Consider the following 23,895-nt stretch of genomic DNA (forward strand, 5'->3'; position numbering starts at 1 on the left):
AGTATCCAGCTAGATCAATAAAGCAGTCATTGTAAAATGCAGTGTTGAACATGGAGCATTCACGCTCCGTTGAATGGGGAAGGGTGGGCATTTAGACTACAACCACTAACTATAGCTGCAATCACAAGTGTTTTTTTGTTTTTTTTTTGTTTTGTGACGAGTGCGGCAAGCCTTTTCTTTAATATTTCACAGATTAGATCCACCACCTAGACAAACTTATGTGGTGAACAACAGTGTCGTAACTTACAAACTCGCTTTTTACGCACCTGACGAAGTAAATGAAAGAATACGCCTCACAAGTGGGCTCATTTTCGTCTTCTGCGCACGAGAAAGGAAGTAGCGGTGACGTCAAAACGCCGAGCCCTGATTGGCTGATCGCGACCCCCTATCTGAGCGTCGTCTGCTCCTTTGCAACGTCGTCTGCTGGCAACGTCGTCTGCACCTGTCTTACCTTTCCTGCGACTTTCGGAAGTTGAGCAAGCTCGACTTGGCCTTTCAGAGAGGGCAGACGAAATAACTCGAGCGGTACGTTGTTTTTGTCTAACAACTAGCAGACGCGCATCAAGGAGGGAAGTCAAAGGACTCACTGGCGAGGTGTCCCGAGGTGCCGAGGTTTGTTTGCTAAGAACCGAGAGTGAGCGTGTTAGTGTCCGCAAGTTCCCCTCCCAAATACTTTTTCCCTCCCTTCGTGTGCGGCGAGACCCCTCATTCTTTAACGGCGTCGGCGGGTTGGTGCAGTTAACGTCGTCTGCTTTACGTCTGCTAGTCAAAGCGATGGCTGCTTTACCTTTCCTGCGTTTGTCAGAGATTCACCGCTTTTTCATCGGGGAGAGTCACCGTTGCCTCGGGAAACAAGGAGATAACAAGAGGAAGAAATTGACCTTTTAATCTAAAACTGAGGTCAGCGATCAAAGTATAATACGGGAAGGGTTCACAAGGGTCGCGCGGGCATATTCCGTTTACCACGCCAGCCAGTCATGGGCAGACGGTCGCCGAGTGCCTGCTAGGCCTAACTGCCGTGCTCGCTTGGTCGCGTTCAGTGGATTCGTGGCCGTTGGAGCTTTTCCCGGGTGTTTGTGGATCCAGCGTTCTTGTTCGTCGTGGTCCGTTTCAAGTACTTTTTACTTTTTTCTTGCTGCTTGAAGTCGGGACACGTGAGAAGCGCCCGTAGAAAAATAAACGTCCGTGGGTCGGCGCGACCGTGACGCTGTCGGCCATGCTGATTTGATCGTAAGAAGTGCGTAAGACACCTTCGGAGCTGTCGTAGGATTTCGTCGTAACCTGCTCAAAGCTTACGAAAATTTCGTTTTGTGAATACGAATTTGTTCTTAAAGGGGCCCTGCAATGACTTTTTGTGAAAAGACGGTGAGAGTGCAGGCGAGCTGGTGGTAGCTAATCATGTCGTATTACACCTGAGACTGCGGTGGAAGAAATCGGAAGAACTTTCAGTAGAAGGAACAGACACAGAGAACGTCTCAAACTCAGCTAACTGGTTTATTTCTCAAACAGCCTTTAAGTACCCACGGAACTTTTTCCCAACCACACTCTACAGATAAACTCCTTTGTTGCAGACATTTCAAACCGGATGGATACAAAAGATACAAAACAACCCACACATGGGACGAGGACTTAACAATGGGACACTGCGGATCATCGAAAAGATACAAAACAACCCACACATGGGACGAGGACTTAACAATGGGACACTGCGGATCATCGCAGTGACCTCTCCAAGGTCACTGTGATGATCCGCAGTGTCCCATTGTTAAGTCCTCGTCCCATGTGTGGGTTGTTTTGTATCTTTTGTATCCATCCGGTTTGAAATGTCTGCAACAAAGGAGTTTATCTGTAGAGTGTGGTTGGGAAAAAGTTCCGTGGGTACTTAAAGGCTGTTTGAGAAATAAACCAGTTAGCTGAGTTTGAGACGTTCTCTGTGTCTGTTCCTTCTACTGAAAGTTCTTCCGATTTCTTCCACCGCAGTCTCAGGTCTAATACGACATGAATGACTTTTTGACTGGTTTTTAATTTGCACTGAACCTGAGCGTACTGAACGTAGTAACTTAATAAAAATTTTCTTTTCTCAAATTTCGCTTTATTTTAAAAGTTATAGGCAAATTAGAATTACAAAAACAAGCAAAAAAATAACCTTCATGACGTCGTAGGTCCCGACTTGAGTGGCCGTGAACTAGAGGAGGAGTAGTAAGCCCATTGAGCGCTCACGGCTGCCGCACTCTGTGTCGACGGCTCAAGAGGGCGCCACTAAAGCACGTGTTGGATAGGCTGTATGAAGCGGGCGGCCAGGGCAGCTCGCATTGCATTTGCTGTGCGACTAAACACTAATTCGGCGTAACACTTCATTGGCCACAAACGACGGCAAACACTGGGTAAAGATCAGTTCAGAACGGGAGCCACTTCGCGCTGACGCACCGACAAATGGCCAAATCGCCGGCAAGGCCCGCGCCGAAGGCCTTCGGAACGCTCGGAACCGGTCGGATTCTCGAGCCGGTATACGACCGCAGCGCCGCCGCTTACATCCGGGACCTTTCTACGCTCCTCGTTTGTCGTAGCCTTATCCCACTAGTTCTTTCTTGCATGCGCCGTTTTTTCCGCCGCTTGGTGGCGGGTATGTCAACGGGTCATTTCTTGTTTCTGTACTTTCTAAACTGCATTTGTTTCTTTTCTGATCTAAAATAGTGAACAAAAACTACTTTCATACGTAATTGAAACGGTTCGCGACACTTATATTATGTATCTCGTCTAAAAAAAAAGCTTTTAGCGGCTTTGACCACTGGCAAGCCAAGGACCAAAGACGTCACATTTTGCGCGCTTTCAGCACCGCGGGTCGCCCTCATCGGTGGAGGAGGTTTCCGCGTCGTCCGGTTAAAATATGACGCACTGATATTTAGTTACTCTCTCCGTGCCCGCTGACTTACCCGAACCCCAAGAGACGTGGAAACCGCAAAAAAGGTAGACGCTAAAATATGATTGTGGGGCCCCTTTAAGTATTTTCTTACGCACATTTTTGGCGTAAGATCGTTTCGTGAATCTGGCCTCTGCACTTTCGAAAGTCGCAGGAAAGGTAAGGCAGACGCAGATGACGTTGCGAGCAGACGACGTTGCAAAGGAGCAGACGACGCTCAGATAGGGGGTCGCGATCAGCCAATCAGGGCTCGGCGTTCTGACGTCACCGCTACCCCCCTGCGCAAGGAGGAGACGAACTTGCCCTCCGCATAAACCAACGTCTAAACCTTGTTATTACCATTTTGTTATGTTAAGCCAGAGTAAACGTTTTTAATCGTATATAGCCCAGCACACGCGTGTTCAGACACCGTGGCCCGCGCCGGAGAGCCCCAGAGCTTTGTGTGTGGGACTGACCCCCAGCATGAAAGCGAGACGCCTAGGTACGAGTACGGACAAGCGCACGCACGGCGAGGGCTCCCCGAGTACTGTACGTCACTGGCAGCGTGGCCCCGATGACAATTCAGGCCTAGAGACGAGTACGGACAAGCGCACGCACGGCGATGGCCGCCAGGTACGAAGTTAATCAACGCCTGCCGCGCGCGCATTCCACCTACTGGTTTTATCGCTCATACAAACAGCAACAAACTCTTCGGCTCCCCCGAATCGCGAAGAGTCAAAAGACACGGCTAGACGAAAAAATTGCACCAGTGAAACGGTGTTTTCTCTGAACGATGTACAAGGTCCGCTTGGCAGAGCGGACCTTGTTTGTACATTGTAAAAATGAAAGGGAAAAGCGTACTGACACACTTTATCTATGCTAGAGCACTATATAGCTCCTACGGAGCAGAGTAACGCAATCCTTTGAACCCCGTGTTTTGCCGACAACATGGCCGACAGAGCGGCTCGGCGCGAGTCACGTGGTACTCAGGGTTCCAGGAGGCGGCCCGCCCTATGGGAGAATACATGGAGATCGACACAACACGGCTGATTAAAAAATGAACGGCGAGTTCACACTTTTCAAAACTAGTCTGTCGTGAAGTTAGTAAAGCACTAAACACTTTATCAAAGTTTTAACAATATCGGATGCGTGTGCAAATTTTGAGAAGGCGATTTCCAAGGCAATGGCGTTTGAAGCAGACGATTTTTGCTCGCAGCGGAGATGGGCTTTTCGGGTTGGCCGGAGCGGGTCACGTGAATGGTGTGACATCACCGTGTCGTCTGCTGCATGATGCCGCTCAGGCAATTTTTAAAAAAAAGTCAGGTCCTTGCGGGGCACAAAACTTAGCGGAAATTATTCTAAAGTGTTCCATTATTATGTCAAAAATGATTGCGATTCCATACATTCCCACAATACTGAAGAAACAACGATTTTCTCACGTTCTCCATGCATTTCTGACCGCAGTTGGAACCTCCGGGCGTTCGCCGCTAGTCGCCGAGAGGCGGCGTTCTAGATTGCGCTACTCTGCTCCGAAGGAGCTATATAGTGCTCTAATCTATGCATTGGTCAGGTTCATACAAAAGCGGAAAAAATGCCGGGGAAGGGAGAAGGGGCGTATTTTTGCAAAAAATACCCCCCCCCCCCCCCCCCTTTTAAAAAAAAAAAAAAAGAAAAAAAAAAAAAAAAGAAAAGTTGGCGGCGGCGTTGGCGGCGCGCCGCATTTATTCATGCATTTATTGCGCGGCGACGGCGGCAACGGCGGTGCAGAGTGGCGAGAGCAAAACAGGCGGCGGCGGCGGCGGCGGCGGCGGCGGCGCACAGGTCTACTATGGACCCTATGGACTGGCAGGAGCGACGGAATCGGTGGAATGACGAACTTCCGCGGAGCTTGTCAAACGTTGGTTTCTTCTACAGTAGGCAGGATGTTGTGCGATGACATCAGCGGGGGGCTGGAACGGCGCCCCGTCTCTTTCGTCAACGAGCTGGACGACCAGGATCTGCCGTACTTCGAGGTAGGCGAAGATACGTTTTCATCCTCCCTCGCATGCATGGGCGCTGCCATCTTTGAATCACGTGACGCGGCAGCCATTAGGTTGCTTCAACTTGTTTGCTCTGCTCTCCCCTCCGCGCCTTGACGGAAAAAAATTGGGTTGTGTGTGTGTTTATACAGCCTAGAACTTGGTCTGCCTCACAGGGGCGACGAGTCTCCCAGCTGTAGATGAGAAATTTAGCCAGTGCGGTACAGCCGCTAGCCTGGGGTCTTTAACGTGCACCACGCAGTAGTGACACACGACCGCACGCCGGTACGATGCTCATCCAGATCGAAACGGGCAGGGGTGGGGCTCGAACCCAGGATCCCTGGGTTCTGCAGCGCGAGCTTTCGCTCCACGTGCTCCGAGCTGGTGTGCGCTAGACCACTCGGCCACCGATCCTTTTTTTTTTTTTCTTTATTGCAAGATTTTTTACAGTGAACAAAGATTCACAATGCACGACAAATTTCACTTGAACATGTGCAATATTATATTGACGACGTTAGTGAAGGCGACGATAGGACGTCGCCTGTAAGGTTTGGAGAGGCGGTGAGAATTGTTAAAATTCTCTCATCATCGACAGCTTCAGAAATGCAGGCAACCACTCCAGTTCCAGACATACTTTCTCGTTGACAGCTGCTATCAAGTTTATATTTGCAATGAAATAATACCGTACTGGACGGGCATCCAGATCCGCGTGACGAACTGCCATCCTACATCTCCAAATAGCGTGCAGGCCCAGTAAAAATACGAGGTCATATGGGAAAGGCGTCCCTTCCACAGACAAAAAGCGTATTCCCCGAGCCGTGAGCGGTAGGTCTTTTTTAAGAGTGCGTTGAAGCACGTCCCAGAACAGGATAGCATCCCAGCAGTCCAGGAACCCAACGCCTTGACGGATGCATTGCATATTCGTGTTTTTCGTCGCGTTTCATCGCGCTTTCGTGCTCGATTCTTGGTCGGTATCCAAGCGTGCGAAGGCACAGAGACACGGCTCTTCGGCGTACCAAGGAAGCCGCGCAGCGAGACCGGCGCGAGGCCGGCGAAACTTGCTTTCGACGAGTTGTGCCTTTTTCCTGCGGCACTGCGCTTTCGTAAAAACTTCCTCGCGTTTTCTACGGCAAGTATCACGCGTCACACAGGACAGGATCTTATCTTCGGCGAATGAACGAAAAAATTTACCATGCAAGATGGTCGTCCGGTGGCCGCACTCGTGGAGCGGGGATGCAGATCAGTGCCTCAAGAATAGTTAGCGCAAGCAGACTATCTGCATGTATTTCCTGAAAGTATACCGTTCTTTGTATTCATAATATAGCGAAAACAGTTTATGTTGATTATGTGAGGAAAGTCGCGGAGGAGATAGACAACGAACGTTTAACTTGTATTTTGTCTGTGGCTAGGAATAATGGTACATCAGCATCAGGAGATTTGTTTGTTCATAATATCACACCTACATGTGTGTGAGGTTCTCAATCTTTGTTTGCGACGTAAACATTTGGTTGGTCGGTTTACTTATGAAGTTCTAAGAAATTGTATACCATGCTCGCTCCCATTTCGACAGACATTTAAAAGGACAATGAAGGCAATTTCGGATATTTTTTTGGCGATTGAACTGGGTTCCAAGCACGTCTCAGGCCGCGTTGCCCAAATTTCAGCCGAAACCGGTGCTTGTGTGCCGCGCAAATCAATTAAACAGTCGCGGTAATAGAGAGTTTTAGAATAGGGGGCCTCAACGCTTTGGGGTACCCAACGCAACGACACCTCACGCAGCGTGCTTATAGAATAGGGTTTCTGACGACGCAACGCGGCAAGCTCGCCTTTTTCGCGTGCAGCGCCATTGTGGACAACGAACGAACTTCTTAACAGTGAAAAATTATGAAAACGTAAAACATTTGCGCTGAAACGACGCTTGATTGTGGCTTGCGGTTCAAATAATAGGGACGGTAACACCAGTTGGAACGGCACAGCAAGGCCCATCTGCCGACCGTCTCTGAATCAGAAGATTTACTTGTCTGGTCACAAGAGAGTGCACGCCCTCAAATACCAGGCTATCGTGTGCGCCAATGGAATTATCTGCGAACTCCACGGGCCCATTCCCCGGTCACAGGAACGACGCTGGTAGGTGTAGCTTGCTTTTAGGCCATCGTGTAGCTGAAGCAGCACGACAGTTATAGAGAGTTTTATAATAGGGGGTCCCAAAGCTTTGAGGCTCCAAAGAAATAGGGGCTAAGCGCTGCGCATGCGTAGAACCCAAACTCTGTTTGGGATGGATGGATGGATGGATGCGGCTGAGCCCTTTGGATCGGGCGGTAGCTTATGCCACCTAGCCATTTTGTTTTACCATTTAAGCTTAGAATATTTAAATGTAAAATCTATATTCACTCCGCACTGCAAAGAAAGTGGGGCTATAAAACCCCCTTGCCATCAGTTAATAAGAAAATACCTAGTTTTCCCTCGCTTTCTGCCACCATTCACTTAATCTTTGCTTGGTAATCTCTACAGTCCTGAAATCCACTCTCCCTTCGCTGTCTCTAAAACCCAATGACTTTATTAAATCCATGTTGTCTTCGGCAGGCATAGCGTGAAGCCCTTTACAGTAGATTATCAAGTGCTCAGCCGTCTCGTCCTCCTCTTTACAAGCAGTGCACACTGTATCCATTTCCTGGTACCTATGTTCTGGCTCGCAGAACACCCGTCCTCGCCTCAAACAACAATGAGCTTCCCCTAGAGTTGTCATAAATGCTTTCTTTGGCAATAACTGTTTTGTTTAATCTATAGCTTTCCAGAGCCGTCTTTGTCTGCATTCCGTCTAACCACCGATCTCTTTCTGTGGCCTTAACTTTCTTCTTAACTGAGACCTGCTCTTCCGTATCTCCACTATAGCCTAAAAACTTTCCTCTTAATTTCCTAGTGCGCTGTCTCCACTTTGTGTCTATGCTCCTTATGTATAAATAGCTGAAAACGTTTCGTGCCCATTGGTCCCCATCCATTTGCCTCAACCGATCCTCAACTTCTATCTTGCTCACCGCCTCCCTGCTCTCAAAAGACGCCCATCCCATGTCTCCTTGTACTCCCTGGTTTGGCGTTTTGCAATGCGCCCCCAAAGCCAGCCTACCTACTCCGCGCTGTTTTATTTCTAGTCTTGCATGCACTTCGGATTTTTAAGACGTCACTTACACCTGGCAACTCGGGAAACAAAACTGATTGCATCTTCGTCCCAAGCTGGAATACGCATCTCTCATCTGGAACCCGCATCAGTCATATCTTATTGACAAGTTAGAAGCCATTCAAAACCGTGGAATCCGCTTCGTTCTCCGCAATTATACCCGTGCAAGTATAACAACACTAAAACAACAAACTAATATACCCCTTCTTGCTGACCGACGTAAAGTAACACGACTAACTGCCCCTCATCACATGTACTATCATTCACCCTCAAAGAAAGAAAAATATTGCCCAGCTGCCCACCATGTCTCGGCACGCACAGACAACTCACAGAAACTTCAGCTTGCCACTCCTAGAACTAACACTTTCAAATTTTCTCCCTTACAGTTATCTATATCAGACTGGAATTCCCTCCCCGACGACATCGTGACAGTAAAGAAACAATATGTAAAAAAAAGCGGAAGGAGGAAAAAAATCCTAACTCTTGTTGACTTGTATCTGTATTGTTGTTTTTGCCCCCCCCCCTTATGTAAAGCCCCTACCGGGTGCTGTAAGGGTATAATAAATGAAATAAATGAAATTATTTTGCAGCACGAGGGACCTCGTAACTGACGATAGCGAGCAGAATCTCATTCGGAATCTTTAGGCCATTCACAAAAGTTATGCGATGGTAGCGGGAACCAGGTGGAGCTCGAGCGGCCGACCACTCTGCAGAGCCCGGCCACCCTCTCCCTCTTACCGGAAGCCGGGCCGCTGAGTCATGGAGAGCGCTTCTCTGTGGGGTGGCGGTCCTTGAAACTATGGCGCGCGCGAGCCAATAGGAATGCATCCACCAATTCGCTGTTACAGACTTCAGGCTTCGCTCCATAGGACAGGGAAATTTAGGTGCCGTTTGGCGCCGCTTCAAAAGCTGATAACGCCGGTTGGCTTCATAAAGCAGTTAATGCTTTCGCATTAAAAACAAAACGGCAGGCTAAAACACTGACGTTACCTAGCCACTCCTTCCGACAGTGTGTGCGGACAGCGAACCCGCGGCTTCCAAAGAATGACAGCCTTTTTATTTATTGCAAATAAACATATGGTTTGACTAATAAATTTGATGAGCGTCATTGAAAACAACTGTATAAGTGAATATTCGAAAGATTCTAAGCGCGGCCTGCGCTAAAGTTACCGCTCAAATAACGAGCGCAAGGCGGGTGGTTAAGGAAACGCACAAGAAACAAAACAAAAACGTGCGAGCGTGTCCGATTCGGACGCATTTTTGTGACGAAGTGACGAGGCGCCGAAGTGCCTCTCGTGCCAGCTCCTCGTGTATGCCGCTCCCATAATCTGCTCATGATCGTGATCATGATCAAAGCAGGTGGACATCCGTTTATTCTATGTTCACACTACTGAAGCCCCCCAATCTGTTTACGTTTGCCTTGCAAGTAGCGTCAAATGCGCCAGTGCACAAGGCGCGTGCCTCGTGCGGCCCTTGAAAGCAAATGGCACAAACACAGCAATGAACGCGCCCTCGTACGCTTTTATGGAAAGATGTATACTCCGTTACTGGCGCGGGCGGGTGGCTTCATTTATGGTTTCATTTGCGCGAGAACACGTGCAAAGTTCAAAGTCTACGGGACATTCGTTGTTTGAATGAGGCACGGGATCCAACTCAAATAGTAGATTTGCATGCGACATATGAAGCACAGATGTCCCGCGGACTACTTTGTAAGTAGGACTAGGCATCAATTTTAATGGAATAATTAGTCCATGGACCTATTTCTATATTACCCAAGCATCAAGGAGAATGCAGGGACTGGTGTTTTGCGGGCTACACGCGCACGCCTTCCCCGTATAAAAGATTCGAAGTAAATACCCAAAATAAAGCTTTGACGAACGCGTGTGCAAGGTGCCATTTGTTTTAGGTATTTGCTTTAGAAAAGTTTATAGACCCCTTTTAGAGTTCCTGTATAGGCTCCCTACGGGAGCCAGAGTTGCGCATTTGTTTTCCCCGCGCCGCCACGCCGCTATTCGCCGAGATCCATCACGTGAGGAGCAAAGCATCCGGTGGCGTGCAAGAAAGCCACCTTTACGGTCGCTCCGCCGACGTTTCTCTTGCCCCGGCGTGTGTTTCCCTGCTTTCCGCCTCCTTTTCCTCCTCTCCTGTTTTCCATGCGCGGCGGCGCGCGCGGCGCCGCTATTCGCCAAATTTAGTCACGTGAGGAGCAAAGCATCCAGCTCGTGCGGTAAAGCCGGCGCTACGGCCACGCGCCGAGGCTGAATGCGCAACTCTGCTACCGTAGGTACTCTAACCGGATGGATGGATGGATGAATACGGCTGAGCCCTTTGGATCGGGCGGTAGCTTACGCCACCTAGCCATTTTGTTTTACCATTTAAGCTTAACCCCTTTCGGAGTAGAGCGCCACCTGTTGCACGCAACTGCAACTAGGTCCGCCGCCATCACGCAGGGGTCCCGCCGGAACCGCCTGCATCTTACCGCCTACAACGGTGCTGCTTACACTTTGAGTCCCAGTCTGCGCGCGCCGCATCAATATGCCATCGCATGGCTGCGTACCTTTGTGTACGCACGATGGATACGTTGACGGAGACGGAAAAAAAGGTACGTGTCAGACAAGTTCTAAAGTGTTCAAAAAGAAAAACGGAGTCCTCGTGTTGTTTACAAAACTTTCGCGAATTAGACAAGAAAACGCTCTTATCATCCGTAAGCGGAAGCATCGCAAACGATTATATGTTGTAGTAGTGTGGCCGTGTGTCGCGCCCCGTCTTTAACTAGAGAGGTACGGCGTGAAGGACGGTGCGCGAGCGGCTCCCTCCTTCAGTGCTTCTTCACTGCAACCGAGGCCATTTTAGGTACTCGTTACGCGTGTAGATGCATGATTACTTCTTCCGCCAGTTCGTTTCCTTTACTCACGGCGGTAAAGAGTTTTCCAGAAAACAGACGTCGGGTGGAGGGGGTGTACAGACTAAATGCAGTGTACACCGAATCTGAAGATCACTCCAACCCGCCTTGCGATCGTGGGAACTTTTGGGGTGGTGGCCTGAACAGAGTGCCAAGGCCGTGCCGCTAGACGTTTAGGGACGTTACGCTACTGATCAGTTTGGAAATTTGTGAGAATGCAGCCAAAGAGTTGGTGTTTAGAGCATGTTCAACAATTGTTATTCTGTTCAACGGTTTTTATTCCTGAACACATTGTGTGTTGTTCTTGGGTCTTCTTCTTGCTTCGGTATCAGGAAGCCTTGATGAAGAAACTTCCTGCACTGAATGGGATAAAAAAAAAAATTATACACCAGTTTGACACTCAAACAGCTGTGCATATTTTCTGTGCAAATTACAATCAGTTCAGCACACTTTTTTTTTTTTTTTCAATGTCGCATTTTGGGTGGGTTTAAACAAACGTGGTACGTTTACAAACGCCTTGAAATAAACCCAATACATCAGTGGTTCTGGAAAGTCTGCTCTGTAGCTTTGTGAGCAATGCCATAAACCGCTTAATTTCTTAGTCTTTAAAAGGTGACCGAGGAAGGAATTTAAAATGCTGCTCCACCCACCCGTACAACCTTTTCAGCTGTTCTGAGCGATTTTCGATTGCGATTTCTTGAACACTCAAGGTTGTGACTCTTGAGGCACCTTTTGCAGTTACTGGTACGCGGTCGTAAGTTTATTGGAGGGGTACGAAAAACGAAACAAGGCGAGTTCTCAGCTGTCACCGAACGACAAGCTCACGACGGAGGCAGCGTACCGGGTCGTTCGGAGTGGCCACGCTAAAAGCGCGATCACTATGATTAACTGTATTAAAATTATGGAATGTTACTAAAAAAATCACTACCAAAAAAAAAAAAAAAAAAAAAACTTGCCTGTACGTTCCGTGAGTAGTTGGCCCTTATCGATGCGGGGACCACGTATGCTTCGACGAAGAAGTTGTAGCTTCTTTCCATGCACCGGTTTGTGCCTGACCGGCTCCTGTAGAACTGCTCCACCTCTCTGTCACTTATATGTGGCAGTATCGATAGATCATTAGACCAACAGGTGATCGGGAAAACACCCGCACAAACCATAGCTCAAAACGCTACGGCGGCTACGCTGCACGCCGACCGGTCGAACCCTGCGTAATGGCGGCGATCACCCAATGTTGCTAGATGTTTTACTATTCCGGCTAAATTTTTTTCAGTGTTGCCAAAATTCCGAAAGGGGTCTATAGTCTGTTGCAAGCTAAGAAAAAAACCGGAAATGCCTCTCAGAGGAAAATGTAATCCTACGCCGAGGAACGCCAGCCAATCGTTTTCATGACGTCACGATTCCGTGTACCAATCGCGATCCTTTTGAAAAAAGAAAAAGCTCAACATGGCTGCTGGCCTTAGCAACGCGACGCTAGTTTCTCGTGACAATTATTCTGCTTTTTTGCACCGTGTTTTACGTGCCCGAGGTTACGCCACGAAATCTTAGTGGTATCGGCTTGCGTTTGCAGCAGTTTCTGCGCGACAACGTGAGAATCCAGCGACGCTATCGCCAACGAAAATTTCGAAGCGGGCGCGAGGCTTAGCACTGCTGAGGTAAGGCTGCACCAGGCTGTTTCGTCCAAGAAGAATCAGGGGAATCGCTTTCCGATGTCACCTCAGTGGGATCCATGACGGAAGACAAAGAGAGCGGGGCGCGGTGGTGGTGTCGATGACTTGGGAGGGTGCCGATTTGTCAAAACCCGAAAAGTATAATTATTCTTGTTTTCTATTCATCCAACAAAATAAAGGCACACATTTCGTGCGCAAAGCCCACAAAACTATGTAAATCACTGAATATTTATTATTTTCAGGAACTATAAGTGCTTCGCTTTCCCTCAATCGAAGGCGCTGGAAGACGGTATGTTAGACAGTATCTTGGACAGAAAATGAATTGGACATGACTTTCTTTCTTTACCAAACAGCTATTTCGTTGACAAAAACGTATTCTAACTCATTTAAATGTCCCGAACTTATTAAATAAATATTGTAGTAGTTTAAGACAGGTTTCCTGGAGGAAGAAAACGCAACGTTGCTAGCGAACTACTTCCTCGACGGCGGAGGCACTTCAGATGGGCGCAATGCGCTTGTGGGTGGAGCTAAAAGATTGTTCTCAGGTTGCATCCGACTATAGGGCTGACGTCAGCACGTGCGGCGCGTGTAACGCCAATCCCTTCATTCTCCTTGATGCTTGGATAATATAGCAGGTTTCGTACATTTTCATGCATCCTAATCTTAAAGGCGTACTCCGCCGATTTTTGAGCTACCTCAACTAACTATATTTTCTGACTCCCAGGCCTTTACCCTTTCTTGTATGCTATTTAGTATCGTGAAATTGATAATAGTTATTGCGAAATCGGCAAATGAAAATGATGCAAAAACAGACATTCAAATATACCCGCCCTTTTCAGGGCCGTGACGTCAGTGGAAGTTCAGCTTGCCAGTCGGGCGAGCAGTCTAAAAAATAGAATATGCCAATCATTTGTTCCGTGCTGGAGCGCGGGGACTGGAGCCAGCTTCCAAGGCATTCATTTGACACCATGAAACTGCTTCGAATCAGCTGGGAACAAATTCTACAGTCCAAAGAGTGAACCCCTGCACTTCCAATGACGTCACTTTTTCATTGTTGCCAGTAGAGACTTTCAGTTTGAAAAACACGGTGAGGACCAAAATTGTTAATTCAATAACTTCGTGAAAAAAAATTATTTTGACCTAATATTTGGGATACTATTTTGGCGATGTTGTTTGGCGAGTTTAGCAAAATTTCAAGCAAATCGGAGACCATGAAGAAATCGGCGGAGTACGGCCTTTGCTAAATTTGTGATAGACGGCAAAATGTACAATTTCAGATTTTAAATCAACTTCGATCTGTATTTGAGAACAGCCGAAAGACAGCCACACTCACAAATTATTACTTCAGGCGCAGAAGCAAACAGGTTCGTTAATATTTTCCAGCAATACGGAACTCCTTTGATTGTTCACAATAGACCTATTGCTAAATTACCCAAGCATCAAGGAGAATGCAGGAAATGGTGTTCCACGCGCCGCACGCGCACGCCTTTCACGTATAAAAGATTCGAAGTAAATAACGAAACCAAAGCGTTGACGACCGCGCGTGCAAGATGCCATTTGTTTTGGGCTTTTGCTTTAGAACAGTTACTGCTGCAGACGCCAGCAGGGGCGGCGCGTGGAACACCATTCCCGGCATTCTCCTTGATTGTTGGGTAATACAGTAATAGGTCTATAGGCTCAGCTGCGTTAAACGGGCAATCGCACGGCGTTGAAATGGCTGGGACAAGTATAACCTTCTCACTTCTTTCGGGTCACACATCTCGCCCCTAGAGTTTACTTTAGGTCAAATTTTCACCTAAAGTTTTCCCTCATACAGGAGTACTCGCACACGTCTGCGCGGTGAAAGCGTTAAATTTTTACTTCTTCCTTTGTCAAAATTTAACGGATTAGGTTAAAAATTTAATCGCGATTAAATCATTAATTGATTCATCGGTAGGTTATAGATCAAGTGCCCAGACCTTGTTATAACGCAACGTAGGAATACATAAGAAAAACGCCCCTGTGTGAGTCGACATTGCCTCGTTCAGCAGTTTGAAGAGCAATGGCTGGGCTAGAGTGAACAGCGCGATCTCCTACGGCCTTTGCACGGGTAGTAGTTGCTCCCTGCGGCGGCATCCTGGAGGGGTCGCTGTAACCCTACCGCTTTTAACCGCTCCTACAGCGCTTTAGTTCCTTCTGAGAGGCACGTCCTCCTCACCGTGTTGTCCTCTTTTCTCCAGGGTTGGACAAGTTTTTAGAGTAATTAGACCTACAGGTCGTGGGGCCGGATGCCTTCAGGGACTTATACGAAAAACGTCTTTCTCTTCATCTCCTTAAGAAACAAGTTTGTATAGACAAGCAATTAACTATTGTAAGCCGAAACTTATTTCAATCGGCTCACTACAGTTATTTCGGGCAAGTATAATTGCGCACATTTTCAATCGCAGTGGTCGGGGAACAGTTGTTCAGGATGGCGCAGGCGCTGTTGGGCATGGTTGTGTGGTCGCACCCCTACGCGGCTAAAGAAGTCCCATTGCTTCTCGGCGAGAGTAAAGGCCACAAGGAAACCGCTCTCCAGCCCAGTCATGAAGAACACGGCAGGGCAGCACTGAGCATTTCGCTCGATTTTATTTCGCAACACTCATAGCGGGGACTCCAAGAAGCGCGAGGAAACTTCACGAGTGTTGATCCTGGGCGGGCTTGCTAGAACAGCGTCTCACCTGAGACTGAGTGAAAGAAAGCAGTGCCACGGCCACTCGATTAGGAGGCAGTGCCACGGCCACTCGACAGTGCAAGAGGTGGGGCGCGCGACTGTCTTGAGACGCGGCTTGAGTCTCGCTCAGCTCTTTGACATTGCTTTCTTTCCCACAGTCTCAGCTGAGGCGCTGTTTCTCGCAAGTCTGACCTGGCGGCTTAAATTAGCTGCAAAGGACAAGAGTTGTGGTTGGTGTAAAGCGCAAATCGGAAGCTTGGAGTCGTTGCATTATTAAACCAACGCCATGAAAGTTGATCGTCTGACATTATTCTTATTTGAATAGATGAAATAAAAATTAATCCAAAGGAAGACGATCTAGTCAGGGTTTCGCACATGTGCAACGCTTTTGATAGAGCACTTCATGGAAAGGGTGTTTATTAAACCCTTTTCTTGAGCCTCAGATTTGAGCCACTATGTCCAGCTGTTTGTTGCCTGACCATGAGGACCAGTCACTGCGGTTTGCACATAACACTCTCCGTAAGTTGTCTACGAGCAGAGTAATGTTAAAACTGAAAATCTCAAATACCTGCACGATGGCGAACAAAACAGAACCAGCGCGGTTGAAAAGCTAAAACATAAAAAAAAAAGTATGTTAAAAATCTTGGAGTGAAGGGAAAGAAATTCCGCTTCGTCGTCACCATTGTATGGTGTTCAATATTTACATTTTTCGTGGTGTCGGAAGATGGCGGGCAGCATTGAATAGCTTAATAATTGGGTTGTGTGTGTGTTTATACAGCCTAGAACTTGGTCTGCCTCACAGGGGCGACGAGTCTCCCAGCTGTAGATGAGAAATTTAGCCAGTGCGGTACAGCCGCTAGCCTGGGGTCTTTAACGTGCATCACGCAGTAGTGATACACGACCGCACGCCGGTACGATGCTCATCCAGATTGAAACGGGCAGGGGTGGGGATTGAGCCCAGGATCCCTGGGTTCTGCAGCGCGAGCTTTCGCTCCACGTGCTCCGAGCTGGTGTGCGCTAGACCACTCGGCTACCGATCCCCCTTATTGAATAGCTTATTTATACACCTTTGCAAGTGGGATCCCGGCTTAACCTCGAACCGCGCGCCAAGGTGAGGCGGACCTACTCTCCAGCCAAGACGTTCGCTGATTGTCGTGCAATGTTGCCAAGCGTCTCTTGCCGAAGCGTACACCACTGAGCGCAGAAAGAAAATTTTAAAAAATAATTATAAAACGTACACGTGTCGTCTTCGACAGCGAAATAGCAAGGAGAATTAAATAAAATGCCTAAAGCGGTAACAAATCGAAATTTTTCAAAAAGATCTAAAGTCTCGAGGCGGTCTCTTCAGAATGCGCCAAAAGTCGCATGGCCTTTACATCAACGATGGCAGCGCTCGCGGCAGATCTGGCTTCCACAACATGCAGGAACAGAGGCTGCGATCGTTATAAAGTCAGCTCCAACCATGAAAGATGCCCCGTCCTAAAATATGTGACGCTACGATTCTGTGTGGATACCTCCTCCTGCGTTTCGAGACAGTAAGTGTGCCGCTAACGTAAGCCATCAGCGATGCAGCAAACGGCACTATCTTGTCATCGCGCACCCCAATGACGTGCCCTGGCGCACCCCAGCATGGCGGAAACGCTACGGGGCGCCAGCATCGCTCAAAATGGCAGCGCACAGGAGCCTTTCTTGCAAACGTGTATAGGCACTAGGTGTTTTCGAGAACGTGCTCGTGACCCTTGTGACGCTCTTCTCGTTTTCTTTCTTTTTTTTCCTGCGAGAGTAATTTACTCATTGCAAGAACGAGAAAGTAGCGCGAGGAAATATTTGAAAAAAGAATCCTCTTCGCCAAGGACAGAATCAGCGCCACTTTGCCTGAACTTCTTAACCTGAAATTTCAGCCACCTTTCAAAAGATGGCGCGGGGATCGGTGGCCGAGTGGGCTAGCGCACACCAGCTCGGAGCACGTGGAGCGAAAGCTCGCGCTGCAGAACCCAGGAAAGATGGCGCAAGTGCGCGTCGTCCGCTACAACCAACGTTACTAAAATATTCAGTTGGGAAACTGCCATAGAGACCAGGGTGTCGAACCGGAACCGAACCGAACCGAACCGAAAACCGGAACAGAACCGTTATTTTTAGCCGTACCGGAACTGAACCGAACCGAAATCTTCGCCGCCATCTTGGAACTGAACCGGAACCGAACCGAAAAAAAATATAACGGTAACCGGTTCAAAACGGTTCAAGGTAATATTTCTTTTTTTTTTCTTTTTTGTTAGTATCACAAGATGAACATATGGGAATAAAAAATTGGCGGCTGTATTTCTATCTTTGGATCAAATCGTCATATACAGAATTGAAAAGTATGGTAAATAGTGGGTTTTATGGCACTATGATTAACCATGTGTTTAACCACGTCATGGTGTCAATACATGTCACCGTCACGTGACCTCGTGACGTCACGTGACTCACTGAGTCAACTCGATTTAATTTGAGGAAGTCACTAGATGTGTTAACATTGTTGACAGCATGACGTAACATGACATCACGATTTCGCACCAAGAGTCACGTGACACCGTGACGTAAGCGATTTTCATAACCCCTAGTCGAGTGCTCGGGTTCATGACAATCAGCACCGCCAAACATTCGGGTAAGGGCTCATGTCAATTACATATCATAATAGCCCAACTCTAACAATGTCTGAAGCTCAGCCCAAGCTTTTGCTTTCCAAACCCTAGCCGCCTAGAGCATGACTGTGATGAACACTGGCGGTATCAGATCACGTGGCCGCTTGTTTAAATTGCGAGTTGAGATATCGACAGCTGTCTCTTTCCTTTATTTTTTTTTTTGTATCTGCTGTTAGGGGAAAACTAATGGATATTTCCGCAAGCTATCAACGTTGGGGGTTACTTCTTAACATTATTTATTGAAAGTACAAAACAAAATGTTGCAAGACCCATTTTACATTATTGAGGCACCCAAATATTTTTTTGTTTTTGCTGAACTGCATCCGAAAGATGTTCCGGAGAATAGAAGTACTGAAATTACTAAATGCGACTTATTAATATGACGTTACATAGAACTACACGTGTGTACGGAAGGAATACTAAAAAAAGGTTATTCTAGTGACCTCAGAGAGATAGCTGAACGTTGGCACTCGCTGTAAGTCTCACACGAGCGTCGTTCTCAAGTTATTGCTCAAGTTTCGACTCCCTCTGTACTTTGCTTAAAGAGCTATAAAAATATTTCTATACATCACTAAATACTACCCAGGATCACTCCCTAACGTTAATAACTGATTGAACTTGGCTTTGCTATTTTTTCTAGGCAATGGCAGTCGCCAAAAAATTCGAGAAATATGAGCATCGTTCATCCACTCAACTCGGAGCCAGAAGCGGCCATGTAGCCTGGTGCCTATCTTATGCCACAGACGTTAATCATACCCCCGCGCTGGGGTTTTATAGGAAGAAAACGCGTGCTGGGAAGGGGGGGGGGGGGGGGGGGGGCGGGGGCTTCAGGCATTGCTAGAGTTCGGTTATTCTCATCACCGCAGTGGTTGGACACGAGCCACTACCCAAGTGTCTGCCAAGGCATTGATTGTTACGAGCCGATGTACGGTGCTCACGCAGTCCTCCTGTCCAATCCATGAGCCGCGCTCGACTGTCGTCAGGCGGGTGGTTTTGATCCTACAATTGCGACATCAATCTTTGGGAAGGCAAGACTAGAAAAAATAGTCTCATTTAATCCTCGCCATTGCACCGCGACAAAGAAGCTTCTGAATTAGTGGCGGCCTGTGCGAGTATACTTGGGCCAGAGGACCAGTTCGCCTCGGAAAAGTCATGAACATTCCAACCCGATGTCGTTTTATGACCCATATAAACTTTACGGGGTAAAAAATAAAAGCAATAAAGGGTTGCGGTTAACAAGTGTCAAATAAAATTGTCGAATGAACACACACCGACGGAGGAGGCAATTCCTCAGAAAAACTTTCAGCCTTTCCACTCTGGTGAAGAAGGAAGACCAGCAAAGCTGTATTATGGTGCCTGGAACGCGTCTCCGACTGGTGTGTTTAGCGTCCTATGCTGCTCATACTTCAAAAGTGGTCCCCAAGTGGCAACAAATGACGTTACAGAAGCCGGAGTGTCATGCTGTTGACTGTCGCGATCCTGGCGGTTGGCCGTAGAAATGCTGGCGAAAAGCACGGGCAAACGCGAGTGTAGCTGCCGTCACGGCGTCCCAGGCGTCCCATCGTTCCGCTGCTGTGTCTTCCGCGGACTGTCACAGTGGGGAGCGACCTGCTGCAGAACAGGCGTCTGCCATATCCACCACAGCTGCTGAGACACCACCAGGGTCGCGACCGGCGACAGCATGACACTTCTATGACGTCATCAGGCGGAAATCGAGGGACCACTTTTTTGGCCGCCGTAAACACACCAATCAGAGACGCGTTCCAGGCACCATAACTGTACTATGGTGTAAATGAAGTAATGGCCGGCCGCAAGTCGGCAAGCCAGAGTGGAAAGGCCAGATTCGATCTGAGTGCGAAGGTGCGTATAGATTAGAGTGAACGATTGCGATTACTTCTTGCTGGATGATTAGTGGCAAGCATGCGGTGCTGAGTGTAAACAATGGTTAGAACAACAAGCATTTGGATTGCCGCTCGGTGTTTCTATAAAAAATAGACTGAAAGGAATTATCCTAAAACTTTTGTTACATTCTGAAAATTTCATTGCTTCTAGCTCAGTTCTGTCGTCATCATATACATATATATTGTGAAGTGTATTTCGTAAACCTTATTTCATAATTAGCATGAGCACCGAGGTGCTCATTTCATAATTTTATGTATGTAATTAAAGGAGCTGTGCAACAATTTCAGGGCTTTGCTTAAATAATTGTGGAAGTTGATGCCTGACACTTCTGCAGTGAAGTACAGAAGACAGATATTGCCTGGATACCCGTTTTAATTTTAAAAAATGAAAAATATCCAGGTTTTTGCCGCCTCTCAACTCGCACATCGTCTTCCGGGTCACGTGCGCAGTGACGTCACGTGAGTAGGCGCGGGGTTCCGGAAAAGTTCTCTCTCAAGAGCCATCAGCGAGCAGCGAGAACTCATCCGCTCGCGACCGCGTGACCACGTGCTGGCGGGCGGTTGCCTCACCGGCGGATAGAGGGCGCTGACGCACTCGGCGCCATCAGGTTGCTTCAATTTGATTGGTTTCGGTTTCAACATGAACGCGGCTATGTTGCTGTTTTACGTTGTTTTTGCTTAATTTTGTGATTCGATTAGTTTCCTTGTAGCACACAACAAATGAAACAATGGTATTGAGTCACCTTCAGGACTACGAGATGTATTTTAGCCTAAATTGCGGGCTTTTTGTTTACCAACTCCTTTGATGTCGCTGATTATGGTCGCTTACGGAACGCCTGACTGATGTACAGGGAAAATTACCATCGTGTGAAGCCGTACCCGATGACACCGTTTCTTGAAAAACAATATAATGAAGAGACTAACACGTGAATGTAAATAAGCATATCGACAGCTTGATCAGCAATATGCTGAATCGGCCAGAACAGATGAACTCGCGAGTTTACTACTCACTGTTCGGTTTTCGTGGGCACCCAACCTTTAGTGAGCTTCGCAGACTAAAAACTTATTGTGTGATTACGCAGATAAATGGCATAAACAAGTAGTATCGTCTCGGCTTATTTTTTTTTTTTTTTTTAGTTCAGTACTTGAGCATGTTTTGACATGCCGTGTAGGACGTTTCTGAAATTGTCAACCCTGCTAAAGTACTCATAAGCAGCATTTCGCGATATTGGCCCTAGGAAATAAATTATTTTTTATATGAACATTTGCTTACTCAAGATGTGATATAAGTGACAGGCCCGTCAAATTAAATCTGGCATTTGTTTTCCGTAAAAGTGGCCAAATAAAATTAAAGGGCTCAGGAAGAGAAATGCCTCAGAAGGTTTGGCTGAATTCTCGCGCTAGGTACCACTTGACGGGCCTGTGTGAACAAATATTAAATTTTTTGAACAGATTCGTTCTCTAAATTTAGAAGTCGCCAGCCACCAAAAGTAAACCTCTATGCATCATCGACAATCCTGGACTAAAAAAGATTGTTATGCAAACGGCTCCTTTTTTTTTCGGCGTAAAATATTGCGGATTACAGATACGCACGAAAACTAAAATAGCGTGCGCAAAAAAAAAGCGTCGTCATTATTGAGCATGCGCCGAACCCAAACCGCGTTTTGGATTTGCAAATAGAAACGGCGTTATTTCTTTGTGCACGCTATTTTAAAACTCGCTACCGGTGTCTGTGGCAGTTTCTTACGCGGAAAGTCCCAACCTTTGTGTTAAAATAAATTGAGTGGATGACACTGGTTATCTAAATATAATCAATAAATCACTTAAATGACTGTCGAAATGGAAGCGAGCACGGTATACAATTTCTTAAACTTCATAAGTAAAACGACCAACCAAATATTCATGTCGCAAAAAAAGATTGAGAACCTCATCAACATGTAGGTGCGATATTATGAACAAACAAATCGCCCGATGTTGACGTACCATTACTTCTAACGTCAGGCAAAATACAAGTTAAAGGTTCGTTGTCCATCTTCTCCGCGAGTTTCCTTACATAATCAAAAGCAACTTTCTCGATATATTATGAATACAAAGAACGGTACTTTCAGGAAATAACGATAGTCTCCTTGCGTTGACTATTCTTGACGCCTTCCAAACCTAAATGCGCGACATAAATATACGCGCTTCTTACTGGAAAGGTTCCGTTACTATTATTAAACAAACCTCAATTGACATAAGAACCTTTGAACGCTCGTGATGCTTCAGTCGTCGAGTAGACATATCGGACCACAATTTCCGAAACAAGGCAAGAAAGCGCGGTGAAACGCAACGAAAAACAGGGATACTAGAGGCTCCCTAAGGGATACAACGCATCCGCCAAGGCGCGGAGGGGAGAGCGGAGCAGCAAGTTGAAGCAACCTAATGGCTGCCGCGTCACGTGATTCCAAGATGGCAGCGCCCATGCGGAGGAGGATGAAAAGGAAGAAAGTCTCATCCGGGTCCGGCCATACCCGTCCTTGCCCGCCGGCGCTGTCCCCCTCCTCCTCCGGCTTCTGGCGGCTATTCGCGGTTTTGTGGACCTAGGATAGATGGCGCCACTAAAACTCCGTATAATAAAAGTTTTGTCGATGATACCAGGGTTTTGACGCATTGATATATATGTTGGAACGACAAGATTTATAGAAAAGTTACCTTTTATCGAGCAGGTAGTCGCACAACTTGCTATCTTTCTACAAAATTCGCCATTGACGTCACGCCGCTTGTTTCTCATGGCCACCGCTCGTGGCTGCAGGTCGGGAAATATTCTAAGTTTTGCCTCGCTATATTACGCGGCGGAATCGCAACATGTCGATGAAAGGAGGTGTGTTTTCTCTTTTTTGTGACAAGGTGAACAATATCAAAAGCAGAAGATGTCAATTCTTTCAACGTTAAAATCGTTGCACAGCTCCGAGGACACAATCAAGGTTTCATTTTTAACACTGCGACGCAAAGTTGTACCAACCACGGGTATTTTAGGCGACCTACCACACTTTGCGACAACATTTTATACCGTTTAAATATATCAGCTTGAACTTTAGAATTTTACTTAAACATGAAGAAAGCACAATAAAACACAGTATAGTTCTAAATTTGAAGCTGATCTATTTACAGGTATGTACCAACCAGCTCAACTCTTTACTCTTGTACTTAAACATTTTGATTCAGGTAAAATGTATGTTACTGGTAAACAAAAGGATGTGGAGTCGTATGAAAACGACGTTATGTATGTTAATGTAGATTTTTTTCTACTCTTGCGTCGAAATTAAAAAACTGAATTTAATATTTATGGTACCTAAAAACAAAAGTAAATTGCACGGAGGATCGAAGAAACTATATAGTTAATAGTTTCACGGCGTAAATAGTGTATATTGCCAGAACAACGCGAAAAATATATTCTCAATTTAGCGGTTCAAACCGGTTCGAACCGGTTTGAACCGTTACTTTTTGCTCCCCGGAACTGAACCGGAACCGAACCGAAAGCCGTGAACCCGAACCGGAACTGAACCGATAAAAATTTCGGTTCGACACTCTGATAGAGACTAATCTGAAAAAGTGACCCCGATCTGTCCTCCAGAACCGAGCTAATGACGAACACAACGCCGCCATTTCTCCCGCAGCGGCCACTCAAGGAACTGCACGTTACTTCTATTTTGGCTTTAATCGGCCAGTGTGGAGCCGAAGCAGATAGAGCGAAAGAGGTTACAGGGGTGCCACCCCCGTCGCCCCAGCGGACGCGCCGCAACTTACTACCGAAGTTGAAATGCACCTAGGTCGGGACGCGCTACCTGAAAGCACCGGTGAGGCATGGTTGTATAAAAACAATATTAATTGTGCCGCAAAACCCTGCAACCTAAAGATTTAAAAAAAAAAAAAAACCATCACGCGCCCATCATTTGGTACTAAACTCCAATAAATTTC

General features: G+C 47.0%; 1 protein-coding gene across 1 annotated transcript in view; it reads left to right on the forward strand.

Moving 5' to 3' along the window:
• The first annotated feature begins 4,634 nt into the window (after nucleotides 1-4,634).
• The window catches only part of LOC8036402 (histone-lysine N-methyltransferase SETMAR), a 43,229-nt gene continuing 23,968 nt past the window's right edge, over nucleotides 4,635-23,895 (forward strand). Inside the window, exon 1 of the mRNA XM_029972529.4 lies at nucleotides 4,635-4,911. Within this exon, the coding sequence (XP_029828389.2) occupies nucleotides 4,768-4,911 (144 nt within the window). The 5' untranslated portion in view covers nucleotides 4,635-4,767. The remainder of the gene's footprint in view (nucleotides 4,912-23,895) is intronic.

The sequence above is a fragment of the Ixodes scapularis genome, unplaced genomic scaffold (assembly GCF_016920785.2).
Source record: "Ixodes scapularis isolate PalLabHiFi unplaced genomic scaffold, ASM1692078v2 PGA_scaffold2__306_contigs__length_199485367, whole genome shotgun sequence".
Taxonomy (NCBI): Eukaryota; Metazoa; Arthropoda; class Arachnida; order Ixodida; family Ixodidae; genus Ixodes; species Ixodes scapularis.